Source organism: Ctenopharyngodon idella, chromosome 17 (genome assembly GCF_019924925.1).
Source record: "Ctenopharyngodon idella isolate HZGC_01 chromosome 17, HZGC01, whole genome shotgun sequence".
Lineage (NCBI taxonomy): Eukaryota > Metazoa > Chordata > Actinopteri > Cypriniformes > Xenocyprididae > Ctenopharyngodon > Ctenopharyngodon idella.
The window spans coordinates 33,436,660-33,455,408 of NC_067236.1; the positions used below are offsets into that span (position 1 = coordinate 33,436,660).

General features: G+C 38.9%; 1 protein-coding gene across 1 annotated transcript in view; it reads left to right on the forward strand.

Moving 5' to 3' along the window:
* Positions 1-163: 163 nt before the first annotated feature.
* tgfb3 (transforming growth factor, beta 3) overlaps positions 164-18,749 on the forward strand; it is a 29,169-nt gene continuing 10,583 nt past the window's right edge. The window contains exons 1-4 of the mRNA XM_051866931.1: positions 164-817; positions 9,923-10,086; positions 16,848-16,977; positions 17,748-17,855. Coding sequence (XP_051722891.1) covers positions 472-817; positions 9,923-10,086; positions 16,848-16,977; positions 17,748-17,855 — 748 coding nt within the window. The 5' untranslated portion in view covers positions 164-471. The remainder of the gene's footprint in view (positions 818-9,922; positions 10,087-16,847; positions 16,978-17,747; positions 17,856-18,749) is intronic.

Below are 18,749 nucleotides of genomic sequence, written 5' to 3' on the forward strand. Positions count from 1 at the left end.
TTACGTAATGTGCAATTACATTTTCTATGCGTTAGCTATTATATAAAGTGATTGCATGAATGGGAAAGTAGCGGAGAGCAGTCGGGGTGAGCGTGGCTCCGCCCACCGCACGCGTCACAGAGGCTCCGACTATAAAAACGCAGCGGGAGCGAAATAAGCCTGGCAGTCCAGCGCGTGCATCTGACAGGACAGTCTTTCGCAGCGCTCGTTTCAGGGAGAAATGCGGTTGGACCACGCTATGCTGAAAATCTGCTTTCTTGTAAAGTGCCAATGATGGATGTTTAAGGATGTTATGGGATTATTGTGCAGTGTTTACACGGAATAAGGTTGCAGCATGGAATCTCTTGGAGAAAACAGGCTCAGCACTTGAACTCCAGCCCATAGAGAAGAGGACAACCTGGAATTCACTCTCATTATCCTTCTAAAGCTATTCAAGTGAACTGGAACTGTGACAAGTGAACAGAATAAACCATGCATTTGGGCAGAGGGCTGCTGTTTTTCCTTCTCTTAAACAGTGTGACCATGAGTTTCTCTCTGTCAACCTGCACCACGGTGGACATCGACCACATCAAGAAGAAGAGGGTGGAGGCCATCCGGGGTCAGATCCTCAGCAAACTGAGGCTGACCAGCCCGCCGCAGACCCTGGGCCCTAGTCAGGTGCCCTATCAAGTGCTGGCCCTCTATAACAGCACTAGGGAGCTGCTGGAGGAGTTAGGACGGGACCGACATCAGAGCTGTGGCCAGGACAACACCGAGACCGAATACTACGCTAAAGAGATACACAAGTTCAACATGATCCAGGGCTTCCCTGAAAACAGTAAGTGACCATATGGAGAAAGGGGTATACTAAGGTGTTATAAAAGTCATTAATAGTGGCCAGTGCTGATAACAATAATCTAGAGAGCAAGGTGACTTGCTTTTCTCACAGTTCACCAAGAAATGCCCAAAATCACCAAGAAAATTGCAAGCGGTTTCAGAACTTTTCCAAGTCTGAATGTACTTCAGCTGCATTAAATAATGTAATTATTAATGTTATTAAAGTGTTAACAGGCAGGCTCTTCTCACGTTACACCAGTGCACTGATCACTTCTCAGGAAAAATACTATCAGTCCTGTTAATAAATGGAGCGGCTTGACATCTGAAAACCATTTCACACGGTTTGTCTGGTCTGTTCGTTCACCGAAGGGTCAGTGCAAAAGGATCTGCACCAATTTTCCATGTGTCTCTGGGTCCTGTCCAAGTCCAGACGGGCCCCAGATTATTTGAGGACACAGTCAGTTGGGTGAATGTCTTCCTAGTTTAGCACTAGACAGCTTGAGAAGCTGTTCAAAGATCAGACAAGAGTGCGAGAGGTGATTCTGGACAACGGTGAGCTCAGGAGAGTGACCAGTCGGGATTTCTCAGACCTGTTTTACTCTTTGTCTGAAACCATGTGCCAGTAGAACTATAGTATGTCATCCTTGAAATGTACAAATGTAAAGGTAATTTGGGGAACCCTCTGGAAAAGCTCTAAATTAACTTCGACGTGTATTTCAAGTGCTTCAGGACCTTAAAATAAGGGTTTCAAAAGGGCAGTGATGCCACTGAAGAAACATTTTTGAGTTCCTTTTAGTCACTAGTTCCATTTTTTTCAAACATTTTAATAATCTAAAGAACCCTTTTCCACTATAAAGAATGTTTTGTGTTTGTAAAGGATGTTAAAGGTTCTTCATGGAATCATCGGAGGAACCACTAATTGATGTTCTCGCAGGAACTTTTGCGAATGTTCCTCAGAACTGACGATTCTGCCAGTGTGGTGATCTGAATCAAATATCTTTTTATTTTTAAGGTTTAACAACGTTTTTTTAAACCCCCACTTGACGAGCACCGCTTTCCTTCAAGTGTTGATGTATTTCTTGTTGACATATTGAAGAGCTCGTCTCTTTCTGTTATTAGTTGGTGTCACAGCTGTGCACTATGATTTGCTGCTCGCTGTTGGTTGTTGGCGGCAGGTGGTATTGCATTCTTATTCTAGAGAGCATTTGATTGGACAAGAGATGTCATGTGCCTGTGAGTGCATGATGAGTCACCAAATGTTTTTTTTCTCAGTAAAGAATGTTTTGAAATGCTGCTTATACATGCACATTGGTTGGTTTTGTCAACTTTTAGGAGAATAAAGACGAGCTTAAAGCTACAGACATGGAGTAAGTACAATGATTATTTTATTTAACTAAAACTAGAACCATAAAAAAGACATTTTTGTTACTTAAAAATAAAATAAATGTTAACTGAAACCAAACAAAATGTTATTTTTTTTTATTTCAGCTAGTAGCCAAGGCAGCATTTCTTCTTTTTATTTAGTTTAACTTGATATATACCCAAAAAAAAAAATGAATAAAAAAAAAAATGTAGACAAATTTCAAAAACCCCCCGGTTTCACAGATTAAAATGCATGTTTGAGCTGTTTTAACTGAAAGTCACTTGTACTGATATATCTCAAAATTGTTTTGTCTCAAGATTCACACCAGTAATGTTTTATTTTTCTAGTGAACGTTTATAAAAGCTACTTAAATGCTACTTAAAAGGCCTAATCCTGGCTTAATCTAAGCCCTGTCTGTGAAACCAGGCCTATACCTAATAAAAATGACAAACACACAACAAAATGTCAAACTTTAATTAAATATAATATGAAAACATAAATAAATAATAATAAATAAATAAAAACTAATTAAATTTTTTTAATAAAAACTACACTCTTAAAAATGCTGGGTAAAAACAACCCAAGTTGGGTTGAAAATGGACAAACCCAGTGATTGGGTTGTTTTAACCCAGTGGTTGGGTTAAATGTTTGCTCAACCTGCTGGGTAGTTTTATATAACTCAACTATTGTTTAAAATTGACTTTATTGCTGGCTTAAAATGAACCCAAAGTACTTTGGAAATTAACATTTATTAATGTTTAATAAATGAACATTTTTAATGAATAATAATTAAACAATAAACATTTATTAAATTGCTTATTAATAAATGTTCACCTTTTTGATTATTATTGTTTCCTCTAGTAATGATGTGTCTGATTATTAATTTCCAATATGTTTTGGGTTCATTTTAAGGCAGACATATAGTCATTTTTAAACAATAGTTGGGTTAAATAAAACTACCCAGCAGATTGAGCAAACATTTAACCCAACCGCTGGGTTAAAACAACCCAAGTTTGTCCGTTCTCAACCCAACTTGGGTTGTTTTTAACCCAACATTAGGATCTCAGTGATACTAAAATACTTCCATTTGTCTGTAAGGAGTTTTCTTTTGAGTTTTATGTCAGTGTTGATATATGCTTTCGGAAATGGAGGTGGTTGCATCATATAAATGCATATTTAAGTGCCTCATATTAAAGGAATATCACCCCACACCACTATGGCAAACGCTCAGCGTGTCATTTTTAAATAAGGTCCCTCTGGAGCCTTCGTCCCGCAGCACAAACAGAGGAATTTTAGCACTCGAGCGGGAAGAGGCACTCTTTCCTTTCCATCAAGCAGTTTTCAGTTTGAGTAAACGCAGTATGGGAGAGTGTGGTGGGTAGAGTAATGTATATTCACGTTCCATTCACATCAGCTAAACTAATGGCTTTTTCATGCACGGTTGGGACGAGTGGGTTCATCTGCGCGTCATGCGTTTGTCCAAGCAGCAGCAGTGCACCGGCAGGTTATGTTTTCTTATCGGCTCTGTGTCTATATTTGCATCCAAAAATGACTGAGTGACATCACTGGAAAGCATTTTTGCCATTCCAGACCTGTTTGTCCATTAACCAAGAGTACAGCGAGATAAAGACACACTTGTCCCGGCCGTGCACCTGCGTCCAGCCTCGTGTCCACTGATTGCTAACTAACAAACCCCTGGCTTGAACTGCCATCGTCACGAGAAACTTTCCAGAAAATGCTGTTTGTTGACGGAGGAACACCCAGTTAGCAGATGGTGAGCGTCTTTTGGTTAACACTATCTGGCTTTTGGAAATCAGGGCTGTATCTGCCAGAGAGCGATGGACGTGGATCAGAGCTGCAGAAAGCGGCACTTCTGATATGTTTAATAGTAAGAAGGTGATGTCATTTCCAAGCAAAACAGAGATCACATTCGCTGGCCAAAACACACAAACACGCACACTTTTTTCCGTCTCTGATTTGGCGGTCACGTGAGCGGTCGAGTCAGCGGCAGGCTTTTGTGCATTATCTCATCCTGGAGTCTGCGGCCGGTGTCATTTATTTGAGGGATTCCACATTCGCCGTGCCGCTCGCGCAAAGACACTCGAAATAACCGACCGCAGGAGTCAAACAGTCACTTAGCCTGGGTCACGGCCTATTATACAGCTCTTGATAAATGCACCCAGAATATTTACTGCATGACCTCATTTCACTTCAGACTCGCCATTTGGAGGCAGAACAAAGGCAGCACAGGACCTGAAAGAAAGCACAATGCTCTTCAAAGATAGTATGTTTTGGTCAGCCTTTGATTTGCATTCAATCTGCTGTTATCTGCTGTGATGTCTGAAGTCTCCCATGGTTGGAAATGATTTAACCCTTAAAGTTCTGCACTATTCAGTAGGCTGTTGAACATAATAGGCTGATTCTTCAGTGAGGGGAACTTTTGACATCTTGAAAAATGAAAATTCATCAAAATATGCTTCCTGGATTAGATATATCACCAACTTTCAAGTGGATTTTTGGTATAATGAGATTGTAATGAGGTGTGATGATGGAGATTTTTTGGAGGTACATATTGGATAGACCTTGGCTCAAGCAGTTTATTAACTACTAATATTAACCAGCATGCTAATGGTGCCTAATAAAGCTCCTCTCTCTGATCATGATATGAAAAACCTCAAATGGATCACGTTTCTGATCTTCAAACTGGGATAGAGTGAGTTTTTATAGTCCAACCCATAAGTTCTGGTTCCCTCAACAAGGATTTTTCCATTGGCTTTTGGGTTATTGCAGTAAATAAGCTCTGTGACCAGTTTATGATTCTTACATGTTTTGCTCATCACGATAATCTTCACAAATTTTTATGTCTAAAGAAGTCAAAAGCTACAAATAAACTACACCACTGTCACATGACCTCAACGTCACCATCATTAAGCCTTCAACAAACAAAACATGTTCCCTGATTCACTGCGCTCTATTTGGGGAATTGCATCATTATGTTGAGTTATTTTTGAGAAAATTCAAGTTGTTTATATGTGCATCTTTTTGGATATTTTTTTTTCTCTCTGGTATAAAGATGTTTTATTTGACCTCTACAGTTTGGATAAAAGTTTAAAGAGTAAGTAATTTCTGAAAACAAATGCATGATCACACTTTAGATTAGGGTACAATTCTCACTATTATCTACAACTTTTGCCTCAAATTCCTAATTACTGCTTATTAATAGTTAGTAATGTAGTTGTTAAGTTCAGGTATTGGGTAGGATTAAGGGATGTAGAATATGATCATGCAGAATAAGGCATTAATATGTGCTTAATAAGTACTAATAAACAGCCAATTTCCTCGTAATATGCATGATGATAAACAACTAGTTAACTTGTTGGACCCTAAACTAAAGTGTTACCTTTTTCACTTATTTATATTTATATATATTTATATTTATAATCGCATTTCAGGGGGGTCCCTCGGTAAAAGTCGCGTTCCGGGGGGTAAAATTTGCGTTTTTGGCAGGACTCCCCTGGTAAAACTTGCATTACAAGGGCTAAATATCATGTTATTTTGGGTCAATTCAACCCGCGGACATGAAAAACAACCCACAGCAACAGTGTAAAAGTAGCCCAATTCCGCGGGAAAACTGCGGACTTGGCAACACTATATACATATATATATATATATATATATATATATATATATAACATATATAGGCAACAATATTGGGTATAACAGTTCTTTTAATATAAAATTATAAATACCAATATACCTTTTTAAGAAATTATTATGAAAAAGTGCATTTCAACACAAGGTTTGGCGCTATTAAAGTCAATAATTGTCTATACTGTAAGTAAGAAATAAGGTGTACAAGAGGCCGTGTTACACCGTGTCCTAACCAGATGCGATGCGATAAGATTCCAGCGACAAGCAATTTGTCCGTCCACACCAGACGTGACTACGAGATGCAACAAAATCAATCAGAAATCACAGCCAATCAGAAGAGCGTGTGGGCGGGTTCTCGCAAGTGCACGGCTCCAGAGATTAATCTTGACAGCACTCGCAAGGAAATGGATAAGTACGTAATCAAATTCACAAATATTACACCATTTAAACAATATTAAAAAAATACATTCTGCGTTACTAAAACAATCTTTGTCATAGAATACACTTCACAGTTTGTTTCTATTTGTTTAATTTCAAGATCTGACGTGAATTATCCATTGTTGCTTTTAGTACGACTACAAAGCTGGGAGCAATAAATGATATTCAGAATCACATTGCATGCTTTTAACATGAAATAAAGCACATAAACATTACCTGAGAATTATCAGTGCCATACTTTGTGTTGTTGTTCCAGCCACGACGTCGCAGAAAAATAGAAACCGTTTCTAAAATAAAATCGTCGCAGCTGGTTAGGACAAAAACTCTTAACATGCAAAAGATAGCGCCTGTTGCGGCATCGCGTCGCGTCTGGTTAGGACACGGTGTTATTGTCACATCTTGCATCTTGCTTTAAAACATAATAAACTGATTAAGTGGCATCCTTCTGCTAGAAGATCTAGTTCTGACAGCAGAAAGACGTCACAGTGTCAGTTTCGGAGCACATTTGTCCAGCACCTGCCCTCCTCTCCTCCATTTCCTCTGACGTTCATCAGCACTGCCCTGATTACATCCATGGCTTTCTCGGGAACTATGAATCTTGTCACCTGGCAGGAGAGGAAGGACGTCTCAGACACCGGATGCAGTATCTGAGCTGGGACGCCTGGAGACGCCTCCGGTTCGCTCCGTATAGGGTCCATGTTTAGAGTCAAACCAACGAGAGCACCTCAGAAATGACTGGCCTGTTTCTGAGATCACGTTAGAAAGTGAAATTGAATGAGTTGGATTATTGGTGGAACAATGCGCTGAAGTAATAACAGTCAAACTCTCTGTCCAGTTTGAGAACCTCGAGGTCAAACGTACAGTCACTCTATTGACCCATATCTGATCACTCAAAACTAATCTTTGTATTTGACTTCATTCATTGCAAACAATCCCCGTACTTCCATTCATGGAACAAATGAGCTACACACTAGAGCCTTGGCGAAAATCAGCCATAATGTGAAATCCACCTAAAACACTGCAGTAGGAAAAATGAGATCATCTAGAAGGAAACCAAAGAGTTGATTAGAATTTCAAATCTCAGAGTGGGGCTTTCCACCTTCATGAGAAGGTTACAGAGAGACGCCAGGCACGTGGAAATTCAAAATAGCTGTCTGCTTTTCAGCATTGAATCAATTATAAGCATATATTGCCAACTTATTGGATTGAATTTTTTACTGTCTGGCAGCATTCAGACTGGAGGCACTAGCTTACTAGTGCACAAAATTGGAATGTCACATAAAACATTTGCAAATAAAGCAGTGTTTCCAACACAGTGTTTTTAAGAGAACAAAATCATCACTTTCTGGGAAACTGGTGCAAAATATCAGTAATAAAAATGTACGTTTCTGCAATCGGGCTCTTTTTTCCTCCATCATAAATGAGTTGGTCTCAGAGCATCAGACGAAACACAATAAACGCTGCCATGTGATTTTGCGTTCGGATGCTGGTGTTTGGGAACATGATCGTGTGAGACGCTTCTGGAAGGATTTTAACCAAATCGTTCTGATGACAGACTTTGGCTCAGGCGTTTCAGAACCACCAAACCAACATTTGAGATGCTGCGATGTGATTGGTCCGCTGGTTAGTCCAGTTATGCAGTCGAGTTTTTTTTGCACATCAAGAGATTTATTAAAGTCCTCCTGTGGTGAAAATTAAGTTTTTAATGTTGTTTATGTGTCTTTGTGGTGTTTTTAATATGCTTTAAGACAAACCATGTGCAAATTCATAAGTCAACACCATTGTTGAGTATTTTCTCCTTAAAACGGCGGTGATTTAAAGACCGTCTCAAAAAAACGGTTTGAAAATGCTGGTGTTTCTGACGTCAAAAACTACCTTGTAACCAATCACGCCAATGTGTGGGCGGCCAGGTTATGATGGTTTATTTTTCTGTTGATATGAAAAATCATGTACATTTAGCAATATAGCGGGTGAATTATGTATATTATGATGAACTATATGCCTTTCTCCACTGGTGTTAAGGTGTTCAAAGCGTTTGTAAGGATACTGATTGTTAGAAGGCAGCTGTTTGACTCTGAGATGGAGAACGGGAACATGGTTTGTGTAACGTTAGCAACACATTATTAGCTGTTTGATAACATAGTCAAGCAAAATTATAATCATATTAATTACCGTTATGTGGATATTTCATTCTTCCTCTTCTTCTTCTGAATCAGTTTCTGGTTCAATTGAATTGAATTGAACCAGTATTTCCACTTGCCATTGTGAGCGTTTACCTCAGTAAGTTGACCGAATGGATCTCTGAGCTGGCGTGAGTGAGTGGAGGCGGGGCTAATTTGCATATTCATGAATCCTTTGTATACTAAATGAAACAAGGGTGTAGAGTTACATTCAAGCTTTTTTAAGGCATGAATACATTTTTTTTTTTTTTTCCACAGGAAAAAAAATGTTTAAATATGTCTCTGTATATTTTGGTGATCAAAGATGAGTTTTAAGGGATAAAATTATTGACTACAGGGGACTTTATGCACATGTCCTCAATTGAGCACATACGTTTTTATGCACATTTTTTTTCATCCAACATTTTTTTTTTTTAAATGCATTATCCCAAAATTCACATAAAAATAGGTGAATGATAACATAGCTACTGAAAGATGCCAGTGATGGTCAATCAACTGGTGCACAAAATGGAACTATATTGATTTTCAAAATCAACAAAGAAAAAAAGTGTAAAAGATTGAGGCTTGCATAAGCGTGTGGTTTTCAGGAGGTCCAGAGCTGTATGAACGGTGCGTCTGGCCAGATCTGCACCGCAGCAGCCCAGCTGGCATAATCTGCTCGTATTACATAAATATTCCACATCTGACTTGCCATCCAGCCAGTCAAGAATTTAATGGATTGCTAATGGATTGTGGTCTGTCATCAGTGAGCACAGACTTCGAGCGTTAGACATTAGACAAAGCAGAAGAAACATTTTACAGTTGCTTTTCTGTTTATTCTTAGGAGCATTTTAATAGTGTTAATAAAATACTAAAATAAGAGTTGATTATATAAAAAAAAGTCAGCCTAAGTCAACTGATCAGCTGGTGCAGAGTTTGGAAGGTAAGCCAGATAAGCGCTGCATTAATTGTTATATAACCTATTCATTATAATACACACACTTGTTCACACACATGTGAAATTATGAATCACAATTAAACTTAAAATCAACTGAAACCACACGTGCAAAGATTCCCAGTGTGCCAGAATGTTCCTCAAAGATGTCTTCAGACAGCATAAGGAATCGAAAAATGTTGTTTTTGTTTTTTTTTGGGTGAATGAACCCACTGGTTTGGTGTAGAAACAATTTCCCCCTCAGAAATTGCTAGTAAATTTCACAATTAATCACAAAGAAATGGCAAAGTAAGACTTTGAAATAAACGTGAAGTCTTCGTGTTGAATGTTGAAGAGCCCAAATACTTACAAGCATTTAATGTGAATGACATGAAACATGTATGTGCGTAAACTGAGGGCTTCCGTAGTTTTCATTTAGCTTTCAGATCAGGGTTTCTGAACTTCTGGCTCCTGTAAACAGATGAGTGATCGATTCAGATCAGATGAAACTGTATTTGAGCCGTGCTTCCATGAACTGACCTCTGACCTCTTATGTTGCAGATGATCTTCCCTACTGCCCCAAGGGCATAACATCAAAAGTTTTCCGCTTCAACGTCTCCAGCATGGAGAAGAATGCGACCAACCTGTTCCGGGCAGAATTCCGTGCCCTGCGGGTGCCGAACTCCAGCGCCAAGAGAAACGAGCAGCGCATCGAACTCTATCAGGTGCGGATCAGATGCTCTGTCTTTATAACACTATAGCAGATACTTACATAAAATGATAGAAATATCAATATTTGTCAATAATACGTCTTAAGATGATATTTAAATGCTTAGTTTTATGATCAAATCTCTGTAGTTTTAAAACATATAATGCAATACAATGATGATTGAGAGATGAACCTTCATCAAAAGATGATGATTATATTTGACACTCACGATTTTTCTATAAAATGATGTCTGGATAATCAAGTAAAGCGAAGCTGCTGCAGTCCAGTTGAAATATTACTAACAATATCAAAGTTATTCTTACGTTTACTTTATAAAATCAGTACAGATTTCACAGCAGAAAGACACGTGAAGCACGAGCTGAAGGAGGACATTTGTACAATTATACTAAAAGATCTTTTACTTGATAAAAAAGTCTAAACTATCGATCAGACGACAGAACAGGTTTATCAGACCATGTTGATCGTTTAGACGCCTTAGAAATGTGTATCAAATATGATGCAGAAGCTTTATACGGTTAAGACCTGCATAATTATGTGGAATGGATTTAAATGTGGCAGAATGTGTTTGACGGAGCTGAGCATTCGACACTCTTATTGGTAGCTGAAAGTATCATGAAGCCAGAAATATTTTAGACTGGGGTTGTATGATATTTTGACTGATGGGAGTTATGGTGCTTTCTGCAGATCCTAATGGGCAAAGCCATGACTCAACACCGGAGTAGTTGCGTTTACAGCTGGATTCTTTCGGTTTGTGTCAGATGGTTTGATGAAGAATTCAACATTACTCTGAGAGATTCTCTTATTTCAGGAGAAGTCAGTCTCTGTTTCTAACTGGAAAAATACAGTTTAATTCTTAACAAGGCTCAGTTTAGATCAAACACAGGTACACCAACACAGACACGAATGTTTGGCCGACTCACAGCTAACAGTGACAGTAAAGACATTTATAATGTTACAAAAGATTCTATTTCAAATAAATGCTGTTCTTTAGAACTTTCTATTCATCAAAGAATCTTGAAACATGAAATGTATCACAGTTTCCACAGAAATCTGAAGCAGCACACCTGTTTTCAACATTGATAATAATCTTAAATGTTTCTTGAGCAGCAAATCATCATGTTAGAATGATTTCTGAAGGATCATGTGACACTGAAGACTGGAGTAATGATGCTGAAAATTCAGCTTTGATCACAGGAATAAATTACACTTTACTATATATTCACATAGAAAACAGTTATTTTAAATTGTAATAATTTTTCACTGTTTTTACTGTATTTTTAAACAAAAAAAATGCAGCTTTGTTGAGCATCCTTTAAAAACATAAAAAAAAAATCCCTATATCTGAATATTTTTACATTCATTTTATAGCCAAATCTTGTTTTTTTTCTAATATCAATTACACATCAGTCATTTTATATTGTCTCATGATCTCAGATGAGTAGTTCATACAGTGTCTTTTAAAAGTGTTTCACTGTGTACTGTAGAACAAACACAGACACGGAGAGAGATGATGGCACTGCACTGAATTCAGATCGAGCGCAGCGTTTTACGGGCCTGATCTGTTTTCCAGGTGCTGATGGATTACACAGAAGAACATTTGCACAATTGCAACTGAACAAAAGAAGCTTTCTGAGAAACTCAGAGCTTTACTTTCACATGCCGACGCTTCTAACCGCAATATAAAACCCTGCGACTTGCAGGCCTGAGAGCAGTTATATAACAGATTTACTCCGTTGGTGAGTATGTATTCTATAGGTGTTGTATTTTCACTCGTTTCCTCCCGCGAGAGCCTGAGAGCCCTGATCGGGTTCCAGCATTTCCTGTAAAGGAGACGTTGGTCTCCGGCCTCCCGTCAGAAACTGCTGTACCCCACAGGAGAGAGTGGCGGGGTCAGAGGGGCGTGAAGCGAGCGCTTCGCCCCCACACGCTGGCCTGGAGCTGCTTGGCAGGGGCCGGTGCTCTGGCGTGGGCCGCTCAAGTACTCTCCGAGGACATCCGCCCCCAGCCGCAGTCTCACAGGATGCTAGATTAGGTCCTCCAACCTACTTATCCCAGCCTGTGTTTTATGGGCCAAGTTGTTGTGGGACCTCCGTGTGTATGCTGATTTTATCTGGCAGACTGGAGTGTTAGACAGTGAGAAGACCAGCTACTTTCAAGAGTTTTTACTGAAAGTCAAGAACCCTAAATAGAATCCCACTGAACCTTTTACATTTGCCTTGATCTTTCAAGTGCTTTTTGTACCATTAAAACATGCAAAAAAATGATTCACATAATAAGTGAACCCTCAAGGAACAAAATACAATAGAACGAAACAATCCATGTCATGACCCATTTAAGTGTACTTTTGTTGGAAATGAAATGACTCGTGATTCCACCTACAGGGCTCTACTCACGTTTTTTAGGAGCAGAAATAAAAACATTTGGGAGCACCTTCTGATCAATGACAGACAGACAATAACTTTTTCATTACATTTTTAGGGACAAGCACCGACGGTACGATGGCAACTATTGTATCCGTTGGCGTTCTTCTTCTTCTTCTTCCACTCTTGAGTCTACGGCAGCCCACAGAACCGCTTGTGGGAAAGTTATGAATTTTGGCACACTAATAGAGGACAGTCCCAACATTAACTACAGCAAATTTAGTGTCTCTAGATCAAACTCTCTAGCGCCACCACCTGTCAAAATTTTCACTCATATTTACGCTAATAACTTTTGAAACATAAGGGTTAGAAACATTTCTTTCCCCCTCTGATTCCTTGGCTCAGTACGATTCGATTGCACCCTATGGTGTCATTTTCCATCATGAAACTTTTCCCGCCAAATTTTTCCAAACTCCTCCTATACGGTTGCTCCAATTTGAATGAAAATCAAATCAGATCATCTTCAGACTTTGCTGGCAAAAAGTTACCAAAGCATTTTGATAAACCAACTATTCTCGAATAACGTGCAAACAAATTCGATGCCAAATTGGACACGAGGCTATATCTCCGCGATGCTTTAGTGTATTCTGACCAAACTTGGTACATGTCATCACAAGCATGTTCTGAAGCTACATGCTGCGTTTCGGCACAGCGCCTCCTACTGGTCTTGAGATAACAAAAATGACTATTCTGAATGGTTTGGCAAAAATTATAAAACTAGTCTTGTTAGATTCAGGGCAGCATGCAGAGTTGAATGATATCCAATTTTACCATATCGGCTATTTTGGGCGTCGGCCATTTTGCAGTTTGTAGCAAAATGCTGTATTTTTTAACGCATTACCGTATCAGTATGAAACTCGGTATGGATCATCAGCACGATGTCCTGAAGGAGCCTGAGAAGTTTCAAGATAGTGCCACCTAGTGGTGAAATCAAATATTCATATGCTCATAACTTTTGATGTGGTTGACTTATTTTCATGTCAGTCCAACGATACATAACATGCTAGATTTCGCCTTATGGTTTGTGTGACGTTGTGATTTAGCGTTAAAACAACGTTTGCGAATATCGTCGAAACCGTTAGTCTGATCGAGGCGAAACCAGCGTAGGAAATTCGGAAACATAGGTCATTGGCTATACGCTGATGCCCAAATGCCAAAATTTTGCTAGTAAGTGGCAAAAAAAAATGCAGTCGTGTATGGGTCATTTTTTTATGCTCTCATACGTATACATGTATATAACTCCTAAATGAAATGAGATATTTTCACCAGATTTGACACACATTTGGCACACTCCACCTGTTGGTTGTGCTATAGACCTTATGTAGCTCCGCCCCTTTTCAGCACTGCGCTTGTTGTCTTTTGACTTCCGGTTTGTATTTCCACAGCGATCTTACATTTATGAACGAACTGCTCGTTTTAAAATCTTCCCGGTCTACTGACATTTGTTAAGACATCTGCTTTAAACATCACAATGCTCATGATAACTTTCATTAACTCTACAACAAGTAAATCTACTTGACCAGCTAATTATTCTTTGACAGCGATGCCATAGAAATATACAGAGCTACCGCAAAACAGAAGTTCAAAGACAATTTTATAATGATGGCGGCGCGCTTGTTTCTCTGGCGCATAAGGTCTATAACTGAACAAAATATTAAATTGCCACTAACTACAATAATGTATATGAAATAAAATGCTATATTTTACTGATGATTTTAATTCTTGCTTGCTTCTTTGTGCCCCTTAATGGCTGCTTGCAGCTATATTTTCAATTAAAATTCGTAATTTAAATGTATAAATTTGTTACATTTTAATTTAAACAATAAAGTCAATTAGAATAAGACACAACGAGCTGTGATATTAAAGACATGAAAGAAGTGAGCAGCGTCATTACCAGGGAGTAACCCCCATCAGAATGTCATGACTGACCAATCAGAATCAAGCATTTCTGAGAGCCGTGTAATACATATAATTAATTCAATATTGAAAGGTATAAATGAAAGCCCATTTCCACCACATAAGAAAAAAAAAAAGCATGGGTATGGCTTTGGTAAATCATTATGGGATGAAAAGTCAAAATTATGACCAAAAAAAAAAAAAAAAAAAATTATGCCGTACTAAGGCTTAATTATGAGATTAATAAATGTAGAAAGATTTTGGCGTTTTTACCTTTTATTGTGGTAGGACAGTATGTTGACAGGAAGCGAAGTGGGACAGAGAGGACCGCAAGCCGGGACTCGAACTCAGGTCGCCCGAAGCGCAACGGCGCTATATGTCGGTGTGCTGCCCACGAGGCTATCGGCACCGACTCAAATGAAGAACTTTCTAAATCTGTCCCTTATGAGTGTCTGTTTAGGATGCTGCCTGTGTGGACAGCGGGGCAGCTCATGGGGTTTGAAACAGAGCTGACGTCTGCCAGAGTATTTTAGTACAGAGAACCATCAACATCATGGAAGTGATTCAGTTCCAGTATTTAAACATATTAGAACTGGTTCTGAAGTGGAATCTTCACCTGTATTTAAATATACCTGTCAATCAGAGCGGTGACGAATCAGGCCGCTCTTCATTTGTGAGTGTCATTCAGTATTATGGGCTATCAGACTCCACGAGTCACTTTTTCCATGAGTGAGAGAGCAGAAGCGTTTGGCCTCGGGCAGCTCCGTTGTCTGGATTCATCTCTGTCTGTCTGTACGTGTGCAGGAGAGAGTTTGTGTTCTCTTCAAGTGCATGTGTGTCATTATTTTCCATGTTAAAATGTTTTCTCATATCTCTGTTTAATGTTCACTGAAGAGTAGCACACTCTTAAGGGGCCGTTTGCACAGAACGTTTTGCACATGACAATGTGGTCTAAAAACACGCCGCTCAAGTAAAAAGAAGTTCTAGATCAAGCTCTAGATCTTGTAATTTTTTTTCTTTCATTCCACGGCTGTGCGTCTCATATTTTCAACCGCAAAAATGTTTTCTGTGTGAATGGCCTCTTATCATGACAATCTGACTTTTTCCATGTTTAAGTGCTATAATCGGGTCCCTGGTGCATCTACCAACCTAGAAAACATGAAAAAGGACAACCCAGTAACTTTGTTTTGGCAAACCTTTCTCTGCAAGAATGTGAAAAAACGTGTCGCTCAGATTTCACTCCCATTGTGACATAGGAAGGGGATCTTATTATAATATTACCGCCCCTTAATCTGCACGTTTCCACCCACAGCGCCGCCATTTTGTTTTCGCAATCAACAACGGTGTACCAGTTCTAACGCCATGGCAAAAGTTGGAGCAAAGCATGCTAACTGTTCTGTCATTGGCTGCACAGACGAGCTCTGAACACTATTTAGAGTCTCTTAGCTTGGATAGCCTGAAGTTGACCCTGGCAAGATCGATTGATAAAAAAGGATCGTTTCTGTCCGTGCGATATTTTGGAAAAAATATTAGACCATTCACAGCATTTGATAGCAATCATAAACGATAGCCTGGTGTGTATGACTCTGTTTGGCAAACAGGTACACTATGTATAGTGGGCGTCCATACGGGTTTTGCACAAAAGATTAACATGACGGCACATGCTAGTGGATGAGTTGAATCAACTCCACAGCAACTACATAAATTTATCCACTAACCATTCAGAAACGTCCAGTTTCATTCTAAAAGTTGTAACTTCTTCCTGAGTCTCTCCATCAGTGTCGACTCCGGTTTGAACAATGTAAGGCTGAACACCGTTACTGACAATCCTCATTTTGGCTGCGTGAGATTCTCCAGCTTTGTTGTTGTTGAGCTGTTAAAGCTCCGCCCTCTTCTGGAAAGGGGGCCGGGAGCAGCAGCTCATTTGCATTTAAAGGGACACACACAAAAACGGCGTGTTTTTGCTCACACCCAAATAGGGGCAAATTTGACAAGCTATAATAAATGATCTGTGTGGCGTTTAGAGCTGAAAGTTAAGACACATTCTGGGGACACCAGAGACATATATTACTGTGGGTTTTGTTGTGTGTTTATTTTGTTATTGAGAGGAAAGCGTGCAGCACATATTTATATATTCATCTAAACGTCGCTCTCAGCAGTGTGGACAGCATTGGGATGTTCGCTAACAGTATATTGCTGCTCACATATCTTGAACTTCTTTTTACCCCTAAGCGAAAAATGAAAAATAACTTTGCCGTGAGTATATTACACAGCCTGACATGTCAACTTCGAGAATTTGGGGGCGGGACTTTTTTTTTTTTTGAGTGTCGTTTGAGTTCAAACCGGTTTGAAACAAAGATTTTTAAAGTTCTGTTTGTTGATGCTGATGGCACATAAATGTCAGCTTTAAACTCACTGATTGTCAAACATCTGTTGGTAGATTCTTCGTCCCGATGAGCACATCGCTAAGCAGCGCTACATCGGCGGCAAGAACGTTCTAACTAAAGGAACGCCTGAGTGGGTTTCCTTCGACGTCACTGAGACCATACGGGAGTGGCTCATGTACAGAGGTAAGTTAACATTTACCAAAGCTTATTACGCCATTACATGAAGGTTATACAGAGGTTAAATATATTAACTAATATATTACTAAGTCTTTTTACATTCATTGATCAAATAGAAGCACTTTTATGCCTAGCAAACATCACATACTCTAGACTGTTGTTGGAAATTGTGCTGATGTAAATATATCGACAGCACTGAAACAATTGGTGTAGGACAACAATTTCAAAGCAACAATTTTCACTCAGAAAAACATTTACAAAGAAACATCAAATAACAATTTTGAAGTAGAAAGACTGAAATAGTATTTTCTTGTACGGCTTCATATGGTGCTGTTAGATAAGTCTTGTGCACCGAAACACTCTGAAAGAACAGCTCAACTGTATTTGCTACTGTACTGTCATATATAAAAGAAAGAATCATTTTAAACTCTTTTTAATTGGACTGAATAATACAAGCTTCGAGAGTCACTAAAGATTCAATCTATGTAGAAATCACTGTTGATAACTGGAAAATGGATGCAATGAATGACTAAAGATGAGTTTGCATTTTTCCGAAAATCATGACATTAGTGAACTTATAATGAATGGACATAAAAAAAATCTGTGTATTACTGTTACTTGAAGTCTTTGAACAGTTTTTTCAGTTATTGAAATTATTCAGTCAGTGTCTCGTGGGCTTTAATCCTGTGATTGGCAGTGAAACTCCCATATTCAAACACTATAAACAGTGGAATCAGATCTCTGTGTATCAATCTGTATATTGTTCTACCGCTCAGAGACCAACCTCGGCCTGGAGATCAGCGTTCACTGCCCGTGTCACACGTTCAGCCCCAACGGTGACATTGTTGAGCACGTCAACGAGGTGTTGGAGGTCAAATTCAAAGGTGAGTGAAGAAAACCAAACAATGCTGTTCAACTGTTCAAGCAACCAACATTGTTTTGCTTTCATCTTTTTGGCACAATAATAATAAAACAAAAAAACATGCATCATAGTTTTTTATATTATTGTTGATCATATTTATGATATATCTAGTCCAGTCAGAAAACTCTAGAGGGCGCAGGTTGATCGGTTCTTTACATGCAATCTGATAGCAATCACATCACTACCACATGGCACAAGCTGATTGGCCTCTGCTGATCCTGCAGCCAATGAGATTGCTTGCTCAACATTCAAATATTCTGGTTCAGTGTTCGCTGTAGTGATTGGTGCTTTCGAAACACTGCTTCATGAAGCTTCGAAACCTTTACAAATCTTTTGTTTCGAAGCAGTGGTTTGGAGCGTGTTTCAAACTGCCAAAGTCATGTGATTTCAGTAAACAAGGCTTTGTTATGTCATAACGGTTTCGAAATTTCAATGGTTCACCACTGGAGGCGATCTCTGAACCCATTAATCATGCAGGATTCGCTGAGATCGCCCCCCAGCGGCGACTCATTGAACAAGTGTCTGGCTATTACCTGATCTCTGATGAGTTTTATACATTTGTATACGTTTTAATAAGTTATTTGTATAATTAAAATGAATAATAGTAGTTAATAGTCTGTTTAGCTAACCCATTCGTAGAACAAACAAACAAACAAAAAAACCCTGAAAATTGATAAAAGAATACATATTATACAGACACTTAATATTTAATGGTATTAGATGATTAGTTAATTGCATCTGATAGATTATAATTTTAATAAAACATTTGTAAGGGGATTGTAAAAGCTGTTTGGCATGAGTTTTTGTTGCATTTACACTGTTCTGACCAGCAGGGGTCACCACTGAACGCTTCGAA